Source organism: Phodopus roborovskii, unplaced genomic scaffold (genome assembly GCF_943737965.1).
Source record: "Phodopus roborovskii unplaced genomic scaffold, PHOROB, whole genome shotgun sequence".
Classification (NCBI taxonomy): Eukaryota; Metazoa; Chordata; class Mammalia; order Rodentia; family Cricetidae; genus Phodopus; species Phodopus roborovskii.
The window spans coordinates 4,643,518-4,669,061 of NW_026126433.1; the positions used below are offsets into that span (position 1 = coordinate 4,643,518).

General features: G+C 40.8%; 1 protein-coding gene across 1 annotated transcript in view; it reads left to right on the forward strand.

Annotated features, from left to right (window-relative positions):
- Positions 1 to 8,418: 8,418 nt before the first annotated feature.
- Ccdc39 (coiled-coil domain containing 39) overlaps positions 8,419 to 25,544 on the forward strand; it is a 33,610-nt gene continuing 16,484 nt past the window's right edge. Inside the window, exons 1-9 of the mRNA XM_051185827.1 lie at positions 8,419 to 8,508; positions 11,404 to 11,523; positions 13,784 to 13,930; positions 15,276 to 15,434; positions 16,716 to 16,808; positions 16,894 to 17,022; positions 20,883 to 21,074; positions 24,203 to 24,306; positions 24,808 to 24,940. Coding sequence (XP_051041784.1) covers positions 8,419 to 8,508; positions 11,404 to 11,523; positions 13,784 to 13,930; positions 15,276 to 15,434; positions 16,716 to 16,808; positions 16,894 to 17,022; positions 20,883 to 21,074; positions 24,203 to 24,306; positions 24,808 to 24,940 — 1,167 coding nt within the window. The remainder of the gene's footprint in view (positions 8,509 to 11,403; positions 11,524 to 13,783; positions 13,931 to 15,275; positions 15,435 to 16,715; positions 16,809 to 16,893; positions 17,023 to 20,882; positions 21,075 to 24,202; positions 24,307 to 24,807; positions 24,941 to 25,544) is intronic.

Below are 25,544 nucleotides of genomic sequence, written 5' to 3' on the forward strand. Positions count from 1 at the left end.
AGTACCATGACAACCCACATACCCTGCATTTCTTTATATATTAGCTTCTTGGTAGGTGTATTTTCTGTTTGCAATTTTCACCAGTCTCCATTACCTCCAAGGACATTTAATTACTATTGTTAAAAGTTACTTTTTGGTAAATAATGGTGGTGCACACCTTTAATCCCAGCACTCAAGAAGCAGAGGCAGGCAGACCTCTGAATTTGAGGCCACCCTGTTCTACAGAGTGAATTCCAGAACAGCCAGAGCTGTCTCAAAAAACAAAAATAAAAATTATTTTTCTTTTAATTATTAAAATAATACAGGCTTTTGAGATGGGTCAGCAGGTATGGAAGCTTGTTAACAAGCCCAACAATGTGAATTTGAGCCCTAGAAGCAACAAGGTAGGAGAGAGACAGCTCCACACCTGCTGTGATGTGCTCCTCCTCCTTCAGTAAATAGTTGTGCAATTTTATTTTATTTATTTTATTTTAATACAAATATGTTCACTGTAAAGAAAACGCAGAAAAGAACAAAGAAGGAGGTAAAATATTATGTTACGCTGAAGAGGATGACTGAGAGCAAAAGATCCACTGGTGGTGTTTCTTGTCCACAGAATGCCACAGACACACTGTCACTTCCTATCATCATTCCTTCTGTCACTTTTGACATGTTTGTGCACACTTGCAGGTGTTGACATACACTCTGATGACTAGAAGACCCATGAGCCTCTGAAAAAAGAGGCAAAAACACACTTGCCAAAGTAATTGTGTGGGGGGGGGGGGAGGGTTGTGAGCACTTCGCTCTTTACCATGCATTTTGCTGGAAGATTTGGGGCTGGACCTGGAACTTCCCACAGAACTGGAGACCATCCTCTTGGTTTGTTTGGCTCCTAAACATACAGAGACTAGCACCTCTTCCTCCCTTTCCTCCCATGGGCTTACATATTGTGTGATCTGGTACCTTTCAACCTTTCCTGTCTTATCACGTGTCCCTCCCAGACAAATGCCACCCTGTGCCTATCCATATTGGGCTATTTTTGTGATTCCTTTCCATCCCTTCTCCATTGCAAGGAACTTTTACTAGAGACCCAGGCTTTAGGCAAGAGTCTTTTCTTCCTGGGTGGCTCTCTGGCCCCTGATCCCTTCTTCCATCAAGACAAAACCCCACTCTGGTGAGCCCCGATAGCCTTGACACACTGTGGGCACACAGTGTACACTTAAGGAAAGTTATGGAAGCACTTAGACTCCACCTCTCTGCAGCAACAGTGCTTCCGGCTTGCTTCCCACTGGCTCAGGAGAACTCCCGGCTCCACCACTTTCTCTAGCACATCCATCTGGGTTGAACCAGGCATGTCACTGGCACGTGAGGGAATGGGTTAAGACTGATCTCTGGATTCTGGTGCAAAGCATCTTGCTCAGGAAGACTGAGGTGAGGCCCAAGGCACTACAGTGTTTCACCAACCTATATTGAAAATTCTTTGGTGTTCATGGGAATGGTTCTTTGGAGAAAGTCTGCTACTGTGGCTGGGGTGGGTTGTGGAGGGTCCAGTACAGTCACGATCTCTTTACGCAGTTCTAGTACCCGAGTGAAAATGTCCATGTGTTGTCTGTTTTGTTCACAAATGTGTGTCCCTGTCACTGACACGGACAATGTACCTGACATACTGCTGATGATCAAACACTAAAAAAGGAATGAATGAATGTCTACAGAATTCTTAGTGTTGGGAAGCCAGAGCTAGATAAGCTAAAGCGTCTCCCCTCCCCATCTGGCTGGCTGGAGACCATGGAGTAGATGATCCAGAGAACAGAGGTTTAGTAAGAACATGGATGCTCATGAGGCACACTCAGGACAGACAGCTGACAGTAGCAGAGCTGGGTGAACACCCCGGCAGAGGGAAAGCATGCAAGGCTCACAAGAAAGAAAGATACAAGAGAAGACAACAAATTGAGCGGGGCTGGTATTTCCAGTATGAGAAAATGAAAAATGAGACTGGGAGCAGGTGGGATCAGTTCACGAAGGTAAACCAAGCTTGGAGGACATGGGAAGATGTGTGGGTTAAATAAATCATCATGCCTGAGATATGGATGTGGCATTAGATGTCTCCTATGAAGGGCTGAAGACAGGTCAGGGGCAGCTTCCCTGGTCAGCTCCTCAAGGAGAAGTGTGCTTTCTGGTTTTAAGTCAACCTGACACAATCTAGAGTCACTGGAGAGGAGGGAGCCCCAAGTGAGGAAATGCCCCAATAAGATCAGGCCTCAGGCAAGCCTGGAGGGTAGTCTTCTTAATCAGTGGTTGTTGTGGGAGGACCCAGATCACTTTGGGTGGGCCTACCCTTGGGCTGCTGGCCCAGCAGCCCAAAAAAGCAGGTTGAACAAGCCATGGGGAACAAGCCAGTAAGCATCATCCCATCCTCATGGCCTCTGTATCAGCCCCTGGTCCAGGTTCCTGCCCTGTTTGAGCCCCTGTCCTGGCTTCCTTTGATGAACAGTGGTGTGGAAGTGTAAGTCAAATAAACTCTTTCCTCTCCAAGTTGCTTTGGTCATCATGTTTCATCCTAGTAATAGAAATTCTAACTAAGACAAGAAGGAAGATCATATTAATATTGAAGAACTTTAAAGAGCAAGGATAGCTAGGTTTGGTGGTGCCAATTATCCCTATGTAGCAAGTTCCAAGCCAGGGCTACATATTGAGAATTTCTCAAACATACAAACAAACAAACAAACAAACCACAAATCCAAAACCAAAAGCCAAAACAACAGGCTGATTTTAACACAGGCCGGGTAATGTTCGTTCCCTCCCTCCGTCCCTTCCCTCCCCCTCCTCTCCTGTGTGTGTGTGTCTGTCTGTCTGTCTGACTCCACCCCTCACTTGTGCAAGCTGTCTGAGCTTGTTCACAAGCTGGAAAGAAACTTAAATGAAGAATCAGGTAAAGAGAGGATCAGATGACAGAGTAGTCACCTGAAAAGATGCTCCCAAGTCAGTGTGTCTGTTCTAAAACACAGTCCATACAGGAGCATAGTGTGCTGAATGAATTCATTTCATTAGTCTTCTGGTGAGGAGACTATGAGCATCTGCCTCATGGCTGGAGCTCATTACTAGCCACTGCTTGCATTTCTCTTGTGACACAATGAAAAAAAGTAAAAGAATTTTTAAAGAACTCACTTCATGAAATTATACCATAGAATAGCAAATCAAAAATAGAATACAGTAGGAAATCTAAATTTTTATCATGGTCAATGCCACCCTTTTTGTTGATTTACAATTTGATGACACTCTAAAGGCCTTAGCTATGTTGAATTATAACACACTACATAACCCTTCAGATAACAGAAACTGACATGGATAATTTCCTGTTTAAATGCTATGTTTCCTAGTCCTGTTTACGGTCAATAAATATAAATTAATCAATTATAGGTTGCTGGGTGATAGGAGTTATATGTGATTTCTACACACTATCCTTAATTTTCTAAAGCTTTTGGTCTTTGACAATTCATAATGAACATTTTTACATATGGTTAGGTTAATCACTGATTCATGTTTGTAAATTTTTACATAGTACCAATGTTAAGGTGTATATAATCTTGATTGACAGGTCACAATCTTCAGCTTCCATTTTGTTGTTAATTAGTACCATGGCTATAGCTGCTTCATGGCAATGTGAGCTGTGGCATTTGGAAAAGTATGAGGGACTATGCTTCCAACATGGGGGTGTTTGTAACATGGAATCAAAGAGAGGATGGTAGCAGACCGCTAGGTCCACAGTTATTGGGGGAAAGGACTTCTCCAGTTCACCTCCAAGGCCATATCCAGATGTTTGGCTCAGATATTGAGAATGTTGGTCTTCATTGTACTTCATGAAGCTCTGGAGTGAAAAAAAAAAAAAAAAAGAAAGATAAGAGAAAAGGAAAAAGGCATTTGTGGTGCTTTACATATATAGACAAGCAGCACCATCTGCTGGATCCCAGCACAGGAGTGAGGCCAGCAGAAGAACACACCCTTCCACTGCAGCGAAGTTCGAAGCAGCACAGCTTTGAAGAGGTCTGGTTTACTCGGGGCTTCAAACTCTAGTCTACTAACGATGGAAATACTTTCATACAAACAGCCTTTCTGTCATTGGTTTTAGGAAACAGTCAGAGAAAATTGTTGCCCTTGTTTAGTCACACACATGCACTACACAACTGACTATACAAACACACATGTGTACACACAGACACACAAATGCACATGCATACACACATATACACTCATGCACATGTATATATACATAGATCCATGCACACACATGAATACACATATCTATACATACACACATACATACACACATAACTGTGTACATACATATCCAATACACACATGCTTATACATATACATACATACATACGTACATATACACATGCATATATACACACACCTCTGTGACACACACACACACACACACACACAAACTCACAGAGCATCTGGCTTAATTTCATCACTACACATGAACATACATGGACTGTACTCATTTAGTCACATAGTACTTCTGCAAGGCAGTATCTGACACTGGAAAAATAAATCTTAGAAAGTCTGTAATTAGGACTGGGGTACTTCTCCCCCTTCTGCAAGGCCATGGATTTGATCCTGTGTACTGGAAAAAAAAATCACTAATTAGAGAAGCCTCTTTATTGTTTTTCTGCATCAAAAAAAATGTTTTCTTTAAATAGAACTATAGCAAATTTTCATCATAAAATACATATACTGGACAACATATTTATCAATTTGGCAAGTATTAAGGTGTTAACAGTTACCAGGGACAATGGCTGGAACACTGGGACAATTCCAACGATGTCACCAGAGACACTGCAGCTTCTCTACATGTGAGGTTAATGCTCTGTGAGAAGAGCTTGGAACCCACATTAATGTGCCCAAGACAACACTGATAAGGCCTGTGAAGGACACATTTCACAGGGTTCTAGTCAGTGGGCAAGAGCCACTAAACACAGCAGCCATTGGCCTCGTGACACTGCCCCACTGGTATCTAGTTCATCTTCTATCCTGACAGGCTACACTGCCTGGGGGCACTGGGAGCACGCCAGCTCATGTGTAATTCTGTGCACACTTCATCCTCAGGTGTAATCTCAGAGTGGTTTTCTAATTCTGCTGTGGAAACATTTTCTGTTTGCTCGGGTGCAACTATATTAAGAACTATATAAAAGAAGATCTGAATAAGTGGAGAAATGGACATTTCTGTGTGGCGAGACAACATAAAATTGTCAGCTCTTAAATTGTCTTCCACATTCACTGTATTTTCAGTGAAAGTTCTTAGGACTCCTGCACCTGGAGACAGTGTCTCAGTCACTGTTTTATCACTGGAAAGAGACACCATGACCAAAGCAGTTCTTACAAAATAAAGTATTTAATAGGGGCTGGTTAGTTTCAGAGGGTCGGGCCATTATCATCATGGAAGGGAGCATGGTGGCGCAGATTCTGCTGGAGTAGTAGATGAGAGCTTAACATACTGATCTACAGGCTGAGAGGGAGAAAACATCAAACACTGGGCCCAGTGTGGCTTTCTGAAAACCTTAGCTCCCTCCCCCAATGACACACTTCCTCCCGAAGGCCACACCTAGTCCTTCCAATCCTGGAGACTAAGCATTCAAAGGAGGCTGCTCTTACTCAAACCACCGCTGTTCAAGATGTGTCAGTGGTTAAGGGTGCCTGCTGCTAAGCCTGATGACCCGAGTTCCAGCTCTAAGACTTACCTTGTGGGAGGAACTCCTGAAAGTTGCCTTTGACCTCTGTAGGTGACATGCATACATTAATACTAGAGTGTGATGACACATGACTTTAATTCCAGCACTTAGGAGACCGTGGTGGTGGATTTCATGAGTTCGAGACCAGCTTGGTCTACATACTGAGTTCCAGGACAGCTGAAGCTATATAATAGATAGAAATTGTCTCAAACAAAACAAAACAAAACAAATAAACAACAAGAAGCAAAAATAAACAGATAAATAAATAAATAAAAATACACTTTTGGTTTGCTTTTTAAATCATTTCCAGACTGGCAAGGCAGCACAGGGAGTAGAGGTACTTGCTGTACAAACTTTCCAACCTGAGTTTGATCCATGGATCCCACAGTGGAAGGAGAGGCCTGGCTTCTGAAGGTTGTTCTCTGGCCTCCACATGCATGTCATATCATATACACACTGACAGACACACTACACACATTCACACCTCTTAAAACTAGGCATGTGACAAGAACGGCACATAGTTTACTTTTAGGGTATTAATGAAAGGGTCATAGGTTTGTCACACAGTTCCTTCTCAGGGCACAAAACAATACAATTGTGTGTACAGATAACTGTCACTAGTCTTTAAATATAATAAGTATTTGCATAAACACTACCCACACAAACAGACCCATGTAGGGTTTACTATGAAAAGAGAGAGAGAAAGAGAGAGAGAGAGAGAGAGAGAGAGAGAGAGAGAGAGAGAGAGAGAGAGAGTCAACTGTCCTTTTTAAAGAAGAAAAGAACCAAGTGATCACCCAGGGTTTCAGATATAAAGCACTAGGCTGGGTTGTATTTAAAGGCCTCTTTGGTCTGTTATGTCGTGAAGTCTGACACTTCAAGAGTCTAAAAAGAAAATCCTTGAAACATGTCCTCACTCACAACAGGGGAAAAGAAAATTAAGTTAACATGACCAGAGAGCCAGATGTTTGGGGCTTTGGGAGCAAGTCCCTGGAGTGATAGCTCTGTAGGGTCTGCAGAGTCCAAGGAGGTGCCTGCCTTCAAATTGCTTTCAGCCCTGGAGACAGCAAAATGAGGTTCAGCAGAGGACTGTTGCCTGACACTCACCCCTCCAATTAAGGCATGCTAATAGCTACGAGGCTCCTCTTAGGGATAATGATGGAGAAACAGCAGACAAGCCTCTGTGCTCCCTGCTATCTCCGCTATGCACCCACAAAGAAGCCCCAGCTCTTCAGACGGGATGCTTATGGTGTCTGAATCTGCAATAGGAGAGAGTGTGTGGAGCTGGGAGGAAGTGGGAGAATTTCTGGTACATATTATCTCCATCTAGGACCACTGAACCTTCAGCTGCCATCTTTGCTGAACTAGAGATTGTAGGGCTAGCTGTGTGAGCTGTCTTTCCTTTTATGGCTCTGAGAGCTGCCCATCTATGTCCTACATTTCCCCCTTCCTGTCCCTAACTTTTGCTGTGGATAATTAAGATGCTACAGTCACTGCCTTTAGCATCTGCCACCAGAAGGCCTTTAGGGGATAGGTCTAGAGATGCCACGAGCAACAGGGGGAGTGAGATGCTGGAGCTGTACTCTAGGTCTGGTTGGGTGCATGGCCTGCTGCAAGTGGGCTTGGATGGACACAGAAGACCGTAACAACCAGAAGGAATTTAAGAAGTGAATTAACTTTTCAAATCCCACCTCTCCTTGGCTTACTCTCACAGCAGTGTGCAGAACACACAACTCAGCAAATGGAATTTGGGAAATAGTGTATTGTCTTTGTCAGCCTGTCTTTGGGGTAGGCAGTAGGATTGTTGTGCTGTGAACTCTCATCTAGGCATCCAGTGTGGACATAACTCCATGCTTATGTTAACACTGACAGACTTGATCAGAACTTCGATGGTGTGGGTGTTGGAATGTTGCAGACCCAGAGCCAAATTATCTTCAGCTATCTTTAGTTTCCTTAATAAAATGGGAATCCATTGCCCATTTTACCAGCTACTACTTTTTGAAGTGTATTAACTTAGCAGTCCACTAGCTTCCACTAACCCCAAAGCCAAGAATGTCATCAGATGGTGTCTGAAACCTATAGCACAGACTTCCCAACTGTGTTATACAGTCTTAGTGATGTTTTCATCAGTGTATTGGAAAATGCCTTGTTTTATAGTTTCCTTTTCTTCTGCAACTATAAAAACGTCATGTAACAGTTTCCATTCTAGAACACGCTATTTGGGGCAGGCTGGATCTGTGTTTCTGGACCATGGCCCCTCACATATGGGTCAAGAATAAATTCTAAATTCCTTTTGGGTACTGTAAACTCTTGCAATCTTGTGGTCCTCCATCCTCACACCCCGTGGTCCACCATCCTGGCATCCTAGGAATCCTGTATCTCTCGTTCCCCGAACTTGCAATCCTCTGGGTCACCCGAGGTGAAGATGTACTCGTTCTGCAAGTCCTGGGAGTATCCCAATTCTTGCAAGACAAGCTGTGCCTCACAGTCCAGGAAAGCAACTTCTCTGTGGCTTCAAAAAGAACGAGGAAATTCTCAAAGGAAGTTCCGCCTTTCAGTCTGAGTGCTTCCTGTTTGGTAACCAAGGGCGCCTGGCTGTTGCTAGGGCCGCGGAGTACAATCAAGCAGGCTCTGCAGACTCAGGCTATTCGCACCTGGGAAGGCTTTTAGGGAGTCTGTCTGTGCTCCCTTGGAGCCATACAGCATGAGTAGCGATTTTCTGTCGGAGCTGCACTGGGAAGATGGGTTCGCCATCCCCGTGGCCAACCAGGAGAACAAGATCCTGGAGGAGCAGGTGAGGAGGACAGGGTGGGAGTTAGGGGACCGACAGGAGAGAACCAGCAGAGCAAAGGGGAGCAGGGGTGGGGGTGCGGGTGGGGGTGTGGCTGGTTGAGCACCGCCAGGACAGCCAGATGAGGACCAGTGGGAGGATGGCAGACTTGGTGAGGACCGACTAGGATGGAGGACCAGGGGGGTATCCAGTGGGAATCGGGGAGGGAGGTGAAGGGGGGGGGCACCAGAAAAGACCCTAGACGTCTGGGTGCCATGCTGCCCAACTCATGTGTGCCTCCCGCTCCCTGACCTCATCACTTTCCCTGCTGCTCCTATCAGTTGTTACACATTTGAAAGTTTTATCAGAACAACAACTTTTATTCAGGGTCATGAAACCCTGAATCTCATTCCTCCAGCTGATTCAGATGCCAGTTAGCAGGCTTCCCTTATCCATAAAGATTGCAAATGGATTGTTGATATTTGCCTAGTAACCGTTACTTACACAAGACTCGTTCTTGTGGGCATTAGGGTTTCTGTGATGCTAGATTTGTTTGGGGGGGCATTTTAGTGAAGTACGTAGTGTAGAGAGTTTCAAAGTGAGAATCCAGGTATCACAGGAGGACAAAAATATTTCATACTGTAGGACAAATTGTACCAACTAGAATACATACAGTTTTAGTCTCATGTTAAAAACCAAATCCAAACCAAACCCAACCAAATGCAACTGGCTCCACAAAGTTTACACATCTCTAGCAGCCAGCCTAAAGTCCCATAAATTGGTGTTAGGGTGAGGGGAAGAGGGCCCAAGAGTGGGCAATGTGTGCAAACAGACAAAGTAGAAAAGAACATTTTCTGTCCTGTGAATAATGAGAATGGAAATCCCTTGAGTGGATCTGCTGAGAACAGGAACTTCTGGATGGTGCTTGTGTTTGGAATGTGTGGTGGTAGGAGTGAGTGAATAGTGTACAGGTGTGCATGTGTGCAGAGGCCAGAGGTCAACCTTACCTGTCATTTCTTAGGCTCCCTCCACCTTACTTTTTGAGGCAGCATCTCTCTCTCTCACACATAGCACCCTTCATTATGAACTAAAAGAGGAAAATTAGAATTTCAAAACAAAATTGGCCTCATTAAATTATGTCACATATATGTCATTAAATATATCTGTAATTTCTTTCTTTTTCTTATTTTACATATCGATCCCAGCTCTCGCCCTCCCTCCCTCCTTCCCTCTCTTCCACCCTCCCATACTCCTTCCCCCATTCCATTCCCCCTGCCACTCCATAGGTTGGGTGATGAATTCCAGGAGGGGTCAACAAAATCTGTCAAGTCAGTTGGAGTAGGGACTAGGCCCTCCCTCGAGGTAGGGTCTCTTATTGGGATGTTGGGCTCCCAGATTAGGCTAAAGTAGTAGAACAGTGAATCCAAGAAATTCTCCAATCTCTGTTTCCTTAGTGTTGGGATTACAAGAGTGTGTTACTACACCTGGCTTTTTGGGTGTATGCTTGCAGAGAAAACATTTCTGGCACCTTTATTTTTCTGATCATGTTCACCAAGTGTGCTGGCTATTTTTGTTTTGTTTTGTTTTTGTTTTTTTTCCCCATCTTAACACAAGCTCAAATCATCTGAGAGAAGGAACCTTCAACTGAGAAAATATCTCCATCAGATTGGCTTGTAGGCAAGGCTGCGTGGCATTTTGTTGATTAATGATCGATGCAGGAGGGCCATGCCCACAGTGGGAAGTGTCATCCATGGGTGGTGGTCCTGAGATATGCAGGAAAGCAGGCTAAGCAACCTGTCAGGAGCAAGGCAGTAAGCAGCACTCCTGCATGGCCCCAGCTTCAGTTCCTGCCTCCAGCTTACCTTCCCTGCTTGAGTCCCTGCCCCAGTTTCATCAGTGACAGACTGTTAACTGGAAGTGTAAGATGAGACAAACCATTTCCTCTCCAGTTGCTTTTGGTCATGATGTTTATCAGAGTGGTAAAAGCCCAAGATAAGAAGACAGCTCTTGGTCAGTCATGGGATATAGTTTCACTTTTGCCTATAGGGAAATAACCCTACTGTGTGAGAAGCACATCCAAGCAGAGACCTGCTGGCATGGAATACTCAAGGAAGATTCTGTCATGTGATCTTCAGTACTAATTGTCCCACAGTTACCTCTAGATTTTTTTTTAAATATCTAAATGGTCAGTAGACTTTTAAGAAGTTCCTGTGGACATTTAAAGAAGCCAAATGACGACATGTATTGGATGCTTGTATCCTTCCAAAACTCTTCATTTGATGTCAGAATTCCCAGTGATGATGATGTTTGGGAGCAAGGGTCTCTGCAGGGATGTTTGTGTGAGTTACTTCTCTGTTGCTATGATAAAACACCATGATCAAGGCAACTTATTAAAGAAAGCATTTAATTAGGGTTAGAAGTTTCATGAGAGAAAGTAGATGGCAACAGGAACAGCTGAGAGCTCATACCTCAAAACTGTAAGCAGGAAACAGAAAGCACATTAGAAATGGCAAGAGTCTTTTAAAGCCTCAAGCCCACCCCCAGTGACACTTCCTTCAAGGCCACACCTCCTAATCCTTCCCAAACAGTTCCATCAACAGGGGACCAAGCATTCAAATGTATGAGTTTATGGAGGGCATTCTTACTCAAACCATTCAAAGGTGGAACTCTTATAAGAAGTAAAAAGAGAGAACAAATCTCTCTGTCATTCTAGACACAGCAAGATGACATTTGTTTGCAAAGTAAGAAGGGTCTCATCAGGAATCTTGTAATTATTAGTCTTCAGAATAGTGACAGACACATTTCTGTTGTTTAAGGTATCGAGTCTATGATATTTTTGTTATAACTTATTAAGATGACTATGCTACAAAGTAAATGAAGATTTGTTCACTTTTTAATCATGGCATTTATTACTTACAGTTATCAAAACTACAGAAGGAAAAATCAAACTTGCAAGATCAGCTTCGTGACTATGAAGATCGGATTAATTCTATGACTTCTCACCTTAAAAATGTGAATCAAGAATTTTCGTTTACACAGGTACAGAAATATTGACACATGTTGATAGTGTTGTGTGAGATGTTTACCCTCAGTATGTACATAATTATCTCAAATGTAAATAATATCTCAAATTATCTCTGTTATATAGAACATGTCATCAATTCAATATAAACACCCTTTCCTCTATTATTTATAACCAATATTTCTTACTTTTTGGTAAGGGATGAGTTTTAGCTTCCATCTCTCACCTTACAGATTTCCTTTCTCTTTTTGTTTTATTCATTTTATTTGTATATGTTAAAATGCATTTTTTATTTTCAAGATAGTGGGTTTTGCAACTAGTTTCAAGCAGAAACAAGGTCTGCTCAACACTACCAATAAAGTCAGTATCACACAGTAGTAGCTGTTCAATTTTAGATACAAAAAATAAATAACCTAAATACTAAACACTAAAATATTAGAAACCTATATTTAATAATTCTTCACAGGCATCCAAACTTCACAAATCTAAACCACAGCATGCCTAACTGTTGTGTAACCAGAATACTTTGCAGTCACTCAAACTCCTCATTTATCTGTGTATCTTACCTTCTCATTAAACTATGAAATACTCTGTATTCAGACCCGCCATTCACACATCAAATATAACCAAAAATAAAATTCTCACACTTATCCTTGTACCTTTAAAATCAAGAATCCTGAGCTTGGTAGTAAGTATATAACCTTATATCTTCATAAAGCCAATCAAGACAGAGAACTTACAATTCTACTTTCCAACACATCCTTCCTCAACCCCAAAGTCATCTAAAATAGTGAGTAGAACACATTGACCTTTTAAAATGAAGGGGTACAAATTCACATTTAATATCATATACAATACACTAAAAAGTACAGTCAGCTGCTATAAGCTTTCCAATGTACAATTTATTCAAATGCCTAAACTGTTCAGTGGTTAAGAAGACAGTTATGTGCCAGGAAGATATAATAGATTTTTTTTGCATGGTTTAGTGAAAATATAAAAGCTATTTGTTCAAATAAAAGCCATTTTTTACTATAGACTTGATTTTGATTATTTTTTCCTTTAGAAAAGGCCACTGAAATGTATAAAAATGGGCTGAACTTGATGATGGTATAACAGATGCCTCTTCACATGGCAGTAACAGTGCACTTAACATTAATCACAGATTAAGTCTGCAAATGATTTCATAGCACTACTTTGACCAGCACAACAGTTTTAGATAGCACTCAGATAAATATAGGCACGTGAAATGTGAAGCAATTGTCTCATGCAACTTTAATTTTTGAATACTACCAAATGAAAACAAAAGTAAAAGCTCTTTTCAGTGGAAAAACTTGTAAAGACAAGGCTCCATAAACCGTGTCACTGTTAAGGTCCTGATATCCCATTGTTAGCAAGTTCTGTTTGAAACACCATTATGGAGTAGCCTACTTTGCATTAACAGACACTTGAATTAAGAATATAGTCAAGCATGCTGTGTGGTTGTCTAAAAATCAAAGCAATACACTTCTTTATATATACAGCATCACTTAGTACCTGCTAAAATGAATGTGAAGATTATAGAATCTAACATCTTATACTACAATAAAAACAAAAAAAAAAGTGAGCAATGAAGGCAGAAGGTAGTACTTAAACGATCAAATCTCAATGGGCTTTAAAGCATTCATATAAGAAATAAATGCATATTTCACAAACAGTGAAAGCAAATGTTCCACTGAGCAATTCAATTCCAGGTGGAAGACAACAAACACATCAGCCTAACGCATGACAAGACACTCAGAAGTTTATTTTCTGTCAATGAGAAAGGTGTGAACACAGAGAGACTGTCACGCAAAGAGCTAGAAGGAAAAGATACAAACCTGAACTCAGATGTAAAGCCAAAAGTTTAAATATTGAGAAACCAGAAACTGTGGCACATCAGAAAACAACAAATGTTGAACAACTGTCTTCTGTGAGAGCTGGAGGTTTTCGTTGACACAAAAGTATTGATGTACAACTAAGGCTTACTGGTTAAATATCTGAGGCATAACAGATTTCCCTTCTTTTGTTTATGCCATATAACACCTGACCTCATGACAGTAGTCCTCTGGGACGTATATGGCTCACCTCCTCACGGGTGGTGAGTGACAGCTGCTGAGTAACCACAGGCTAAAGTGGGGGAGATTCTACCCTGGCAGAGTTAACAGTAGTTCACTGGGGTGGGGCTACTTCGTGTAGAGGTTTATTATATTTTACGATACAGAAATGTAAAGTGCTTCTATTTTGTGCATTGTTCTTCAGTCTCTTTACAAGGCAAGGGAGTCTGAAATTGAAAGTGAAGAACATTTTAAGGCCATCGCTGAAAGAGAGCTGGGACGGGTCAAGGATGAAATCCAACAACTGGAGAAGGAGATGGCGACCATCCGGGAGCGCAAGAGTGATAAGGAGGTGGGTGGAACTTGCTGTAGTATTGCTTCTGTGCCTGTACTCTCCAGGGAGTACCAAGATTTTCTGCCATTTACTTACCTTTTTTTTTGACAATAAAAAGACACAGAGCTATGGTATGAATGGATGATCAAATGTTACAGTTCTGATAATTTTGTTTTTGTTTGTCAAGATAGGGCTTCTCTATGTAACAATCCTGGCTGTCCTGGAACTCATTCTTTAGACCAGGCTGGCTTCGAACTCACAGAGATCCACCTGTCTCTGTCTCCTGAGTGCTGGGATTAAAGGCGTGGACCACCACCCCACAGCCTGCTAATATCCTTTAGCTCCTTATTATTATTTCCTCTGGGGATGGTGTCCTGTAGCCTGGGGTACAGGGGGCCTGCTTATGGTGAAGGCAGCACTGTTAACAAACATATCACTTTGGGTTTTAAATTTCACCTAAAACTTTTACCTTTCATACTCATTTGTCAACTTGGGGACCTGTCCTGGTTAGCATCTCTGTTGCTGTGACAAAACACTGACCACAAGCAGCTTGGGAAGAATGCTTATTTGGTTCACATGTACCGATCTCTCCTGATCATTTAGAGAAGTCAGGGCAAGAACTAAAGTCAGAGCAGTGGTGGGAGCCAAGGAGGAATGCCCCAGTCTGGCTTGCTTTCAGACTCATATTCATCTGATGCTCTTATGCCTCCCAGGAACAACCCACAGTGTGCTGGGTCCTTCCACATCAGTCATTAATCAATAACATCATGTACATTCACATGTATATTTTAATTTTGTAATATAATGTGTATATATGCAGTATAAATAACATTTACTGAGTTAACTTATACAGTCTATGCTTTCCTTTGTGATTATAGTTTCCTTAAGCAACAACATTTACAGAAGTAATTTACCCCTAGACTCTATTTACTTCAATTAGAAATGCTTCCAAATCTCTATATAAGAGGCCTCTTTAGGGTGTCAGAAATGACTGGAAATAGAATGTGGGCATTTGTCATGCGTTTTAGCAAGCATGCCAAGCAGGCATGGACTAACACACACACTCCCACATAATTGGGGTGACTTTGGTGGGGGAATCTAATGAGTTCTCTCTGAGAGAACAACTCTCAAGCTTTTCCACAAGAACTTTGTCTTAACCACTTCTTCTTGACCATCCACGATCTTTTTTACAGCTAGAGAATTAAAATACAAGCCTGGCAGTGATGGAATTGAACACACTCAGCCATATGGAAGGCAAAGATGGGGTTTCTTCATTTGCTTGGTAGTATAATGATATGGTTTATTTGAGTTTGCATAACAATGTTTTGTCCCCACCTTTTCTGTCCCATTTCTTGAAATTTAGAATGGCATATTTAAAGCTACTCAAAAGCTGGATGGCTTGAAATGTCAGATGAACTGGGACCAGCAAGCGCTAGAGGCCTGGCTAGAGGAGTCCGCTCATAAAGACAGCGACTCTCTCACTCTTCAGAAGTACGCGCAGCAAGATGATAACAAAATCAGGGTGAGACTTTAGAAATTCTAGAACTGCTTTTCTGTGAGTCAACTTTTAAAACTTGAAGCTGTGGTTACTGATTAAAGGCAACTGCCCTTGAGGGCTTGTACCAGGGTCGCCTCTGAGAACCGGTTGAGATCAAGGGTCATGTCTCTAGAAAAACGATTGCAGTCACATCTTATAGCATGTTGCTATTCTGCTTTGTTAATCCTCTGAAGCCCCATGACCCACTGGGGGACTGGGTTAGGACTTGCTAAAACATTTTAGGAAAGAAAAATTCTAGTCATACTAGAACTAGCAATTAATTTTGGATACTTTGGCATTTAATTTGAATAGTATATATACGTTCTACTGTATTAAAAATTTTCCATTTGAAAATAGGACTCATTGAAATTGTCCTGCCTTTTCTCTATCTTTGGATGAAAATATATTTACATTCTGAAAAGGAAACAATATTTTACTGATATAATGTTTCAACTAATTTTATTTGAGCATCAGTGAGATGGCTCAGTGGGAAAAGTCTGTGCTGTGCAAGGCTGGTACTCATCTTAATCACCATGTGAAGATGGAAGAAAGTAGACCTCACTAAGTTGTCTTCCAGTCTCTACATCTCTGTCATGGCCTAAAAACCCATAACCATATCAGACATACACACACAGACACATGCACGCATACCAGGAATTTTATTATTATTATTTAAAAATAAATCTCATTGCTGTTTCATTATCTGGCATCTCTGGATAATTTCTTTGAAGGCAACACTTCAAGTTGAAGTTCCAAATAGATAACTAAGCAGCATGGGACACCAAATAATATACATATGGCCATACAACAGCAAGCTAACATATGAGATATACAGATGATTGCTGATTACCCTATTTCATTACATCCATTTGAGAAAATATTTCAGTTGATAAGTTACTGTAATATTATGTAAAATCTACTTAGACTCTCTACTGGTGATAATGAAGTTAGTGTCACAATCATGTTATAATTCCCTAGCGGATTAAATACCAAATGCATTATCTTAAATATTTTCAAATGGCAGGTTATATTTGTCTTTTTTTTTTCCTAATTTGTGATAAAAACCGTCTTAGAAACAAGTGCATTTTCATGTGGGGGTGTAATATTTAAACAACATATTAACCATTGGGGTTAGACAATAAGAAAATGCATATTATTTTATATTGTTTATATAGTATTTGCATAAGGTAGATATGCTATAATATGCCAGCTTTAAGACTTAAATAACTGGTAGTTATAAATATTTTCCATGTTCCCACACCACAGGCACTGACCTTGCAATTAGAAAGACTGACTTTGGAGTGCAATGAGAAAAGGAAGCTTCTAGATAGTGAACTAACGGAGACACTAAGTGCCCAGGTTGGTTTACCAAGTCTGCTTTATTTTGAAGGTGATATTTGCAAAAGCATTATATTAATGGAATTGTAATTGATCTGTCTGACAGTTAGAATTAGATAAAGCTGCACAAGACTTTCGGAAGATTCACCTTGAACGACAAGAGCTCATCCAGCAGTGGGAGAGCACCATTGAGCAGATGCAGAGGCGGGATCAGGAAATAGACAACTTCGCCCTGGTGAGCTAGCTCAGCCCCTGGTATGCTGAGCTCCACTGTTTCCTGGTTAGCACATCAATTTAAAATGTACATCATAGCCAAACGTGGTGGTACATGCTTTTAATCCCAGCACTCAGGAGGCAAAGGCAGGTGGATCTCTGAGTTTGAGACCAGTCTAGTCTACAGAGTGAGTTCCAGGATAGTCAGGGCTTCATAGAGAGAAGTAAAACAAACACAACCAACCACCACCAACAACAACAAAATAAAATGTTAGTTATACTGCTATTTGTAAGTCACTTTTCAGTAGATTCAATGTTCTGGCAAATAGAACTCTATGGAGAATTTTTGTTTATATTATTATTATCCCCGAGGATTATGGCTTCCTTCCAGCAACCCCGGGTTTCACATGTTGCTGTTTGCCACTATGTTCTAGGCATGTAGTAGTAGCCATGATAGATAATGCAGGCAAGGAAGTAGGTACTGAGAAGAAGCTTGGCTGCCCAGGGTGGTTCATTTTTGAAGCCATGGGGACATGGCTCAAAGGGGACAGGGATGGTGTGGTAGTAACTCAGGCCCAGGACCATCACTTCTAGGGGGACTTAGGTGAAAGTTTTGGGCAAATAATTAGGGAACATTAGTGGAAGCAGTAGGAAGATCGGGAGAAGAAATTGAAGAGGAAAGCAAGCAGGCATCAAGAGGTGTGAAGTCCCTTCTTGATCTGCTTCATGAAGAGGCAAAGAGTAGAGAGAGGTAACTTGGAGTTCAGACTTCTGCTGGATGTGGTTTGCTTGGGATGTCTGTTTTATTGACAGGAAAGGCTGCACCTCTCTAGTAAGGGTTGAAGAGAACCATTCTGGTTTTACAGCAACAGTCCCTGGAGGTTGGAGCCAGCGTTTCCTCTAAGGATCTATTGAAACCAAATGTTTTTTACAGAAAAGTGACTGCAGTTAAATACCACATCATGTCCATTCTTCATTTTGAGTCTGGTGCCACTGTCTATCTCTTGAGTTCCTATTACTTTCAAACCTCAAGTCCTAACTGTGTACTTAAATTAACCAAATAGGTGCAAGATCACAGATCTGGTCAACATTTGCATAGAGCACAGGGTGTTCAGTTTAGGGTTCTCTTCTCTTCCTCCCTTTCTTCTGTTTGTGTCTTGCTACCAAAGGACACACACGTTAAATCCAGGGTACCACTTAGTCATAACTGTTAACAACCATGGATGCTGCTGTTGGTATTAAATTATCTACTTAAGTGGCAGAAAAGCCAATGTGATGAAGGTTTTCATGAGAAAATTTGAAACATTTAAACTTAGATTCTGGCAGTCTTTCTGTTGTTCCAGCATAATAGTGATATAGGATGCTACATTTAAAGAGTGTTAATTATTAAAGAGAACATGTAAGGACATTACCTTAAAATTAGTTATTTGATAGAATCTCACTTAGAGAAATATGATATAGGACAAACTTCCCCTTTAGTTCATCATTTCTGGTTTCCTGAGTAGGGCTTTTAAAAGCCCTACATGATCAACTCTGCTCTAAAAGCCGCCTCCTAAAGCTGGTATTTGAATTTCTTCAAAATCTGGCCCTAAAGCCTGACTTTGCTAGCCTAGTTTTGCTACCTTTTCTTTTGTTCACGTTTCATCCCTTCTTGCTTTGTTCCCTTCCCATATCAGCCTTCACCTTCTATGTTCCAGCCACATTAAACAATTAACCACAATAAACACCCCAACTCACTTTGAAAAAATTATTTCTTTTAATTTTGAGATTTTAATATAGTTATACCATTTTTACCTTCCCTTTCCCTCTTCCAAATCCTCCCATATATCATTTCTTGCTTTCTTTCTAATTCATTGCTTCTTTTTTCATTAATTGTTATATGTATATGTATATATGTATGCATATATCCCTAGATATAGCCTATTCAGTTTGCATAATGTTACTTGTATCTGTGTTTTCAGGACCAACAATTTGGTATAGGATAACCAGTTACTACGTTCTCCTTGTGGCAGACTATTTCTCCAACTCTTAGCATTCCTTTGTTGCCTGTAGTTCTTTATGTAGGGTTGGGGCCTCATGGTCTTTTCCTCAATAGACTTTAGCATGTCTACCATTGTTACCCCTGGTCAGCTCACATTTAGGCAGTCTCATAGCAAACACTGAGATGCTCTGGCTTTACAGTATTTCCACCATCTCTTTCTCAATGTTCCCTTAGCCTTAGGTATGGAAGTGCATTTTAATTGGTGTTGATTTTCTTCTATGGTCTTGGTCTGTCACAAAAGGAAGTTTCCTTGATGAAGGGTGATGCCTACACTTGTCTATGAGTACGAGGAAAAATGCTTAGAATGTAGTTAGAGATTATGAATTTTTAGTAAAGTGGTTGTAAGTTCTCCTCCAACATCTATGATTTCACTACTAGCCCTGGGTAGTTGGCTATGTTTCTAATACCAGCAATGATTTTCCTCTTAAGTTGGCCTTATGTCCAATTAGTCCAGTGAGGTTACTGTCAAGGTTAAGAGTGTCACTTCTGTACCTTTATTGTTATTGTGCCATACTGGTCATTGATGTGGCTCATAGGCATCATTGATGGACTGTTTATTGCTTTCCTCCATTGTAAGCTTGCATGGTGGTGCCTTTTGGAACCATAAAAACGAGTTCTCATGGTGGAGACAGTGCTACCTGTGGCTAAAATAGCCAGCAGCTTCTGTTGGGCAGGGGTTTGGATCTCCTTTTGCTTGGGACACTTTACCTGTATGTAAGATGCAGAATTCCAATGTTTATTTTTATTATTATAACTTTAAGACCATTGAAGAGCCTGTGAGGATATTCTCATTGAAACCTGTAATAATTTGAATGTAATTTCCCCCCTTAATCTCATAGGGAGTGGCACAATTAGGAGTAGGTGTGGTCTTGTGAGAGGAAGTGTGTTGCTGTGGAGGTGGGCTTTGTGGTCTCATATATGCTCAAGATACCACCTAATGTCTTAGTTCACTTCCTGCTGGTTTCTGATCAAGACAGCCCGCACCAGGTCTGCCTGCATGCTGACATGCTCCCCTACATGATGATAACGTACTAACCCTCTGAAACCATTAGCTGCTACCTCAGTTAAATAATTTCCTTTGTAAGAGTTGCCATGGTCATGATGTCTCTTCATAGAAATAGAAACCCTAACAAGACAAAACCAATAGCAAAAATGTATTTTTGTTTATGTTGTTTTGTTGATACAGGGTTTCTTGGTGTAGCCCAGGCTGACCTTGAATGATGAACTCAGGGCTGCCTCAAACTTGTACTGCTGTTCACTCAACCTCCTAAGTGCTCAGACTATAAGCAAGTGCTACCATATCTGGCTAAATATTATTTTTAAAAGATGAAAAATGTTTCTATACAGTATTTAGAAAATTTCACTGAGGCCTAAGATTCTATGTGAAAAATATTCAATATTATCTCTTTTTTTTGTTGATTTTTTTAAAGGAGGTATTTCCATCAGAGAGATAAAAGAAAATACAATGGCATTCAATGATGTGAATGTATAGACATTCATGTGTAGCTTATTGATAATCCACCTTATTTTTAGCCTGGTGTGGTGGCACACACCTTTAACCCCAGCTCCCTAAGAGGCAGAGGCAAACAAATCTTTGTGAGGTTAAGGTGAGCCTGGTCTTCATAGAGAGTTCCCAGTCACCCAGGGCCACAGTAAGACCCTGTCTCCAAACAACAACAAAACACACCACCCAAGGCCAAAAAGTATTTTTAAAGGCATTTTTTTTTTTTTTTGGTAAAAAATAAGTACTGAGTATAAAAACGAAAATGAAAACTAAATTCGTTTGTATTTTAGTTGGTACTTATTAAATATTTAAGTGCATGCATTTGTTTCAATCCTAGACATTAGCAAGGATAAAGCAGGAAACAAGAGAAAAAGAAGGCGTGGTGAAAGAAAAGATCAAGTTTCTGGAAAGCGAGGTTGGGAACAATGTGGAATACGAGAGAAGAATTTCTGTTGCCGAGCGCAAAGTTTTAAAGTGCAGAATGGAATACCAGCGACATGAAGCTAGCAGAAGTCAGATGAAGGACGAGGTGTGTCACCCAAACACCAAACACCCCAAAACTGTTCATAGCAGATTGCTCAGCCGATGGCAAAAGCCTATTTGATTAGGGAGTGGCCTGCTGGCTCATTTCCTTAAATCTTTGTGTGTGTGTTCGCGCAGCGTGCCTGTGCACCCATGTATTTTTCCTTTCTTTTTGTTTTCCTTTTCTTTCTGTCTTGGCAAGATTTTACTATGGCCTGGCTGGCCTGAAATTTGCTATATAGACCAAGATGGCCAGTAAATCAGAGGTCTGCCTACCTACCTCTCTCTGCCTCCAATGTAGTGGGAGTAAAGGTATGCACCACCACAGTGCACTCATATCCCTATAATGGGACTTTAGGGTGCTTTGCTTGAGTCCGTGGATGGCGAGGCCACAGGAAGTGCCTTAAACCCCAGATCTTGTACAGGATCCATACTGGGCACTGCCAGCACTCCTTCCAGATCTAGTATGTGAGGGTGTAAGGCCAGATGCTCCTAATGTCCCACACTGGGATCAGCATGACTGGGCACGTATGAGGAGTGTTGCTGTAGTGCTCCAGGAGATAGCTGGGGATGTCTTTCCAGTGTTGGGCATCCATGACATTGACTGTCAGCTTCTGCCAGTGATCTGCTGAAGTTCTTTCTCACTTTGATAAGGAACAATATTTCAGTCTGGCCATAGGAGTAGGTGATGAATGGCCTTGAAACAGAGAACAAGACTCCTGTCCCTGGCTTCTTTTGCAGGTTTTGTAACAGCTATACTATTGAATAGTGCAAGTTAATGATCCTATCCTCAGCAATAAAATGACCTTCAAACTGTTTCTCTTCTGAGTCCTGCCATCTAAAGCTACCACTACTTAGGCCAAAAGCAGAATGCTATAAACCATTTTATTATACAGTATGTTGCACTTTCATCTCTGATAATTTTTTTTCCTGCCAAAGAGATAATCACCTAAGTTTGTAAAGAAAGTAGTTTCTGCTGTAATATATGTCACTGCTGAGAGCTTTAACCATTGCAGGCAAGTGGACAAACTCAGTCAGCCTCACTTCCTAACTCACTGGGGTTTAATTCCCAAAGATTCACCCATTCTTCACATATTACAAACGAGTGGCTTTCAGGATATTCATGTGGTTGTGGGAATAGTCCCAGCTAGCTAACTCTAGAGTGCTTTTGTTACCCCCTAAAGCTCTAGGTCATTGATCACTCTTCATTCTGCCTTCTCTCAGCCCAACACTGACATTACTGGTCCACTTCCTGTCACTCTAGATTGGCCTAATCTGTGTCTCGCATAGAATGGAATTATGCAGGATGTTGTACATGTCTGTCTTCTTTAGCAATGTTTTCAAAACCTTGTCCTTTCTCTGTAGAACACTATTTCATCATGTGGCTATACATCATAATTCACCCACCAGTTGTTGGTTACTGCAGCGATTTCCATTTTTAGCATGATATTTGCCTTTTTGTGCCTGATTTTAGTTAGCATACATTCAGGGTTTGTTGCTGTTGTTGCAAATGGCAGGATTTCTTTCCTTTTAAAGGTTGAGTAATATTCTATTCTACCCGCCCCAACCCCCACATGCCATCATTACATTTTCTTTATCCATTCATCCGTTCAGTAGTACATAGGCTGTTTGCATGTCCTGGATATTATGAATAATATTGCAAGGAATTTGGAGTCTAGATTTTTTTTAACATAGTTTATGTATGTACTTAGGAGGGATTTACCCAAAAGTCTGGTAGTTCTGTTTTTAATACCCTGAGGAATTCCCACAGCTTTTCTTGTGTGTGATGACTGACACTGCATTTGTGTGGCCTCAGCTCTGACTTGATGTGCGGATTGATGTTAACCTGTGCTCCCTGAGGCTCAGTGGTACTCACTGTCTTTATATACCTGTTGCCTGTTGATGCTTTCTTCAGAAAAATGCCTGTTCAGGACTCTTGAACACTTAAAATTGTTATGCTCTCACTGCCATTGGGTGGCATGGGTTGCTTGCGTATTTTGGAGATGAGCCCTTTATCAGCTATTTGTGGTTTGGAAGCGTTCTGCAGGTTGCCTGTGTATTGTGTTGGTATCCTTAGCTGGCCGAAGAGTGTGAGATGGCCATTTTGCTTGTGTGACCCATGCTTTCTGCACAGAGACCTCTGTCTTTTTTTTTTTTCTAGCTGTTCTAAAGTAGCAGATCTTGCCTTGAGGCTTTAGTCCATACTAAGTTGATTCTGTAAACAATAAGAGAAATAATGTATTAGTCTTTATGTGTTAATTATTATTTATATTAAATAATAGATGTGATTATCTTGCATGTTCCTGTATGGGATTAACTTTCACTGTTGGGGATTTGTAGGGAGTCACCTGGTGTATTCAAGTTGGTGGCTTTGATTCTGGCCTCTGCTCTGTTCTGTTGGTTCATGTGTCTGTCTTTGGGCCAGTGTCATACTGTTCTGCTTGCTGTAGCTGAAAAGTAGAATGTGTAATTGCTCGACTTTATTTTTCTTGCTCAAGATTGATCTAGGTTGTTCATTTACTTATTTTGTAGTCCCTTATGAGTTTTAGAGTTGTTTTATCTTCTTATGTGATGGAAGTTATTCACTGCTGGTAAAGGGAGATTTACATTAACACTGTGGGTGTCAGAATGGAGTTCCCCAGAAAACTAGTTATTGAACTACTGTTGTATACATCCCAGTGATCCCTCTTCTGAGTACATCTTAGATTTTGTGTTTGAAGCAATTTAGATTAACAGTCAAATGTATGTCACTGGAGGATGGATATGAGGTGTATGTAGAATTTTGAAGTTCTACATCCAGTTGCACTTACTTGTCTGGATGTTCTGACAGATTATCTATTCATATCAATTCATCCAGAGTCATGTGACATATTCCCCCTAAGGAAGTTAGTGATTGGATGTTTCTACATGTACTTTCAACTTGTATATGGAGATATTTACCATTTTCTCATGCTATGAAACAAAAAGTAATTTAAAATTTGATGTGGGAATCAAGAAGACTCACAGAAATGTGTTAATTATAAAAAGATGCTATTTTAATGGGTGCTATTAGGTTAGAATTAGAAGCAGGGTGAATAGAGTTTCTCAGAAATTATCAAATATGAATATGTAATTTTTCTGTCTACTGATAAATAGCTGGATACTTTAAAAGCTACTCTCAATAGAACTTCCACTGATTTAGAAGCTACGAGGAAAAACATATCCAAAGTGAAGAAGAACATCCATGATGAAGCATCAAAGTAAGAAAAACCCATATGTAAAACCCATATGTAAATAGTAAATATGTTTATATTTAGAAAATTATTAATGGTTACAAATATTTTGTAAATACATGCAAGATTGTGACTGATACATTCTTTTTTTGTTTTGTTTTGTTTTTTTCTTTTCTGGTGCTAGGGATGAAACCTAGGGCCTTGAATGTGGTTGTAAGCACTTTACTACTCAGTGGCAGCCTAGCCTACTGAGCTCTACCTCTTCTCACTAAACTCCTCCCCAGTTCACTGAACTCCACCCCAGACTACAGGGTTCTACCCTAGTGCAGTTGATCCATTATCAGGCTCCAGATTTTCTTTCTTTCTTCTTTTTCTTTTTTTCTCATCAGGGAGGCTCTGAGTAATACTTTTATAGTCTATTAGATTCATGATGGTAATGAAAATGTCTGCAGTGAAAAAAGCAACTGTTGTGTGCATCAAATACCCTTTTAAACATGTTTTCTATATTTCCTTATAAACCCTATTTAGATTACAAAAGCTGAAACATCATAATGAGGTTGTAAAACATAAATTAAAGATGATAACAGAGAAGACCATATCTGTTGAAGAGAAAGCCACTAACATGGAAGACATGCTGAAGGAGGAGGAGAAAGCTATGAAGGTAAGTGTTGCTTTGAATTTTCCCAGGACCACAGCAGTTTTCAAAAGAGAGAAGTAATTAGAGTCTTGGGATCAGAGGACTGTGGAGTCCCAAAGGGCAGACCCATTCCTTTCCAGTGCCTATTGTGCCCCTGTTCCCCTACCTACATCTGTAGTGTGCTGCAGTGCAAATCTTAACAAAAGTCCTTGTTTGACAGCTTATTCTGGCACATTGTCATCTTGTGGTGTGCATTTGTGATCAAATTCTCCCCTCCAAATGCTTAGGTTCATTGCCAGTTATTTCATCATCATTTTAACTTCTTACAGTCTAGCAGCATTTTTGACAAGTGGCCTGTGAAAGGTACCATTTCATCAATTATATTGATTTCTTCTTCAACCGGTCTCTGGTGTGCTAGTGGGAGTTAAGCCAACTTTTAAGAAACTGGAGCAAGTTGCCTTGCCATTTGCTCTCTGGAATCTTGAAAATGGCAACAGAATCTCCAACATGGCAGCATGATTCCTGATTTTTCTGTATTTTGCAGACATAGGAGGAAGGCTAATGATGACAGTTCAATTTCTGAGCACTTGATGAGGATCATATAAAATACAACTTTGCTTATATTTGA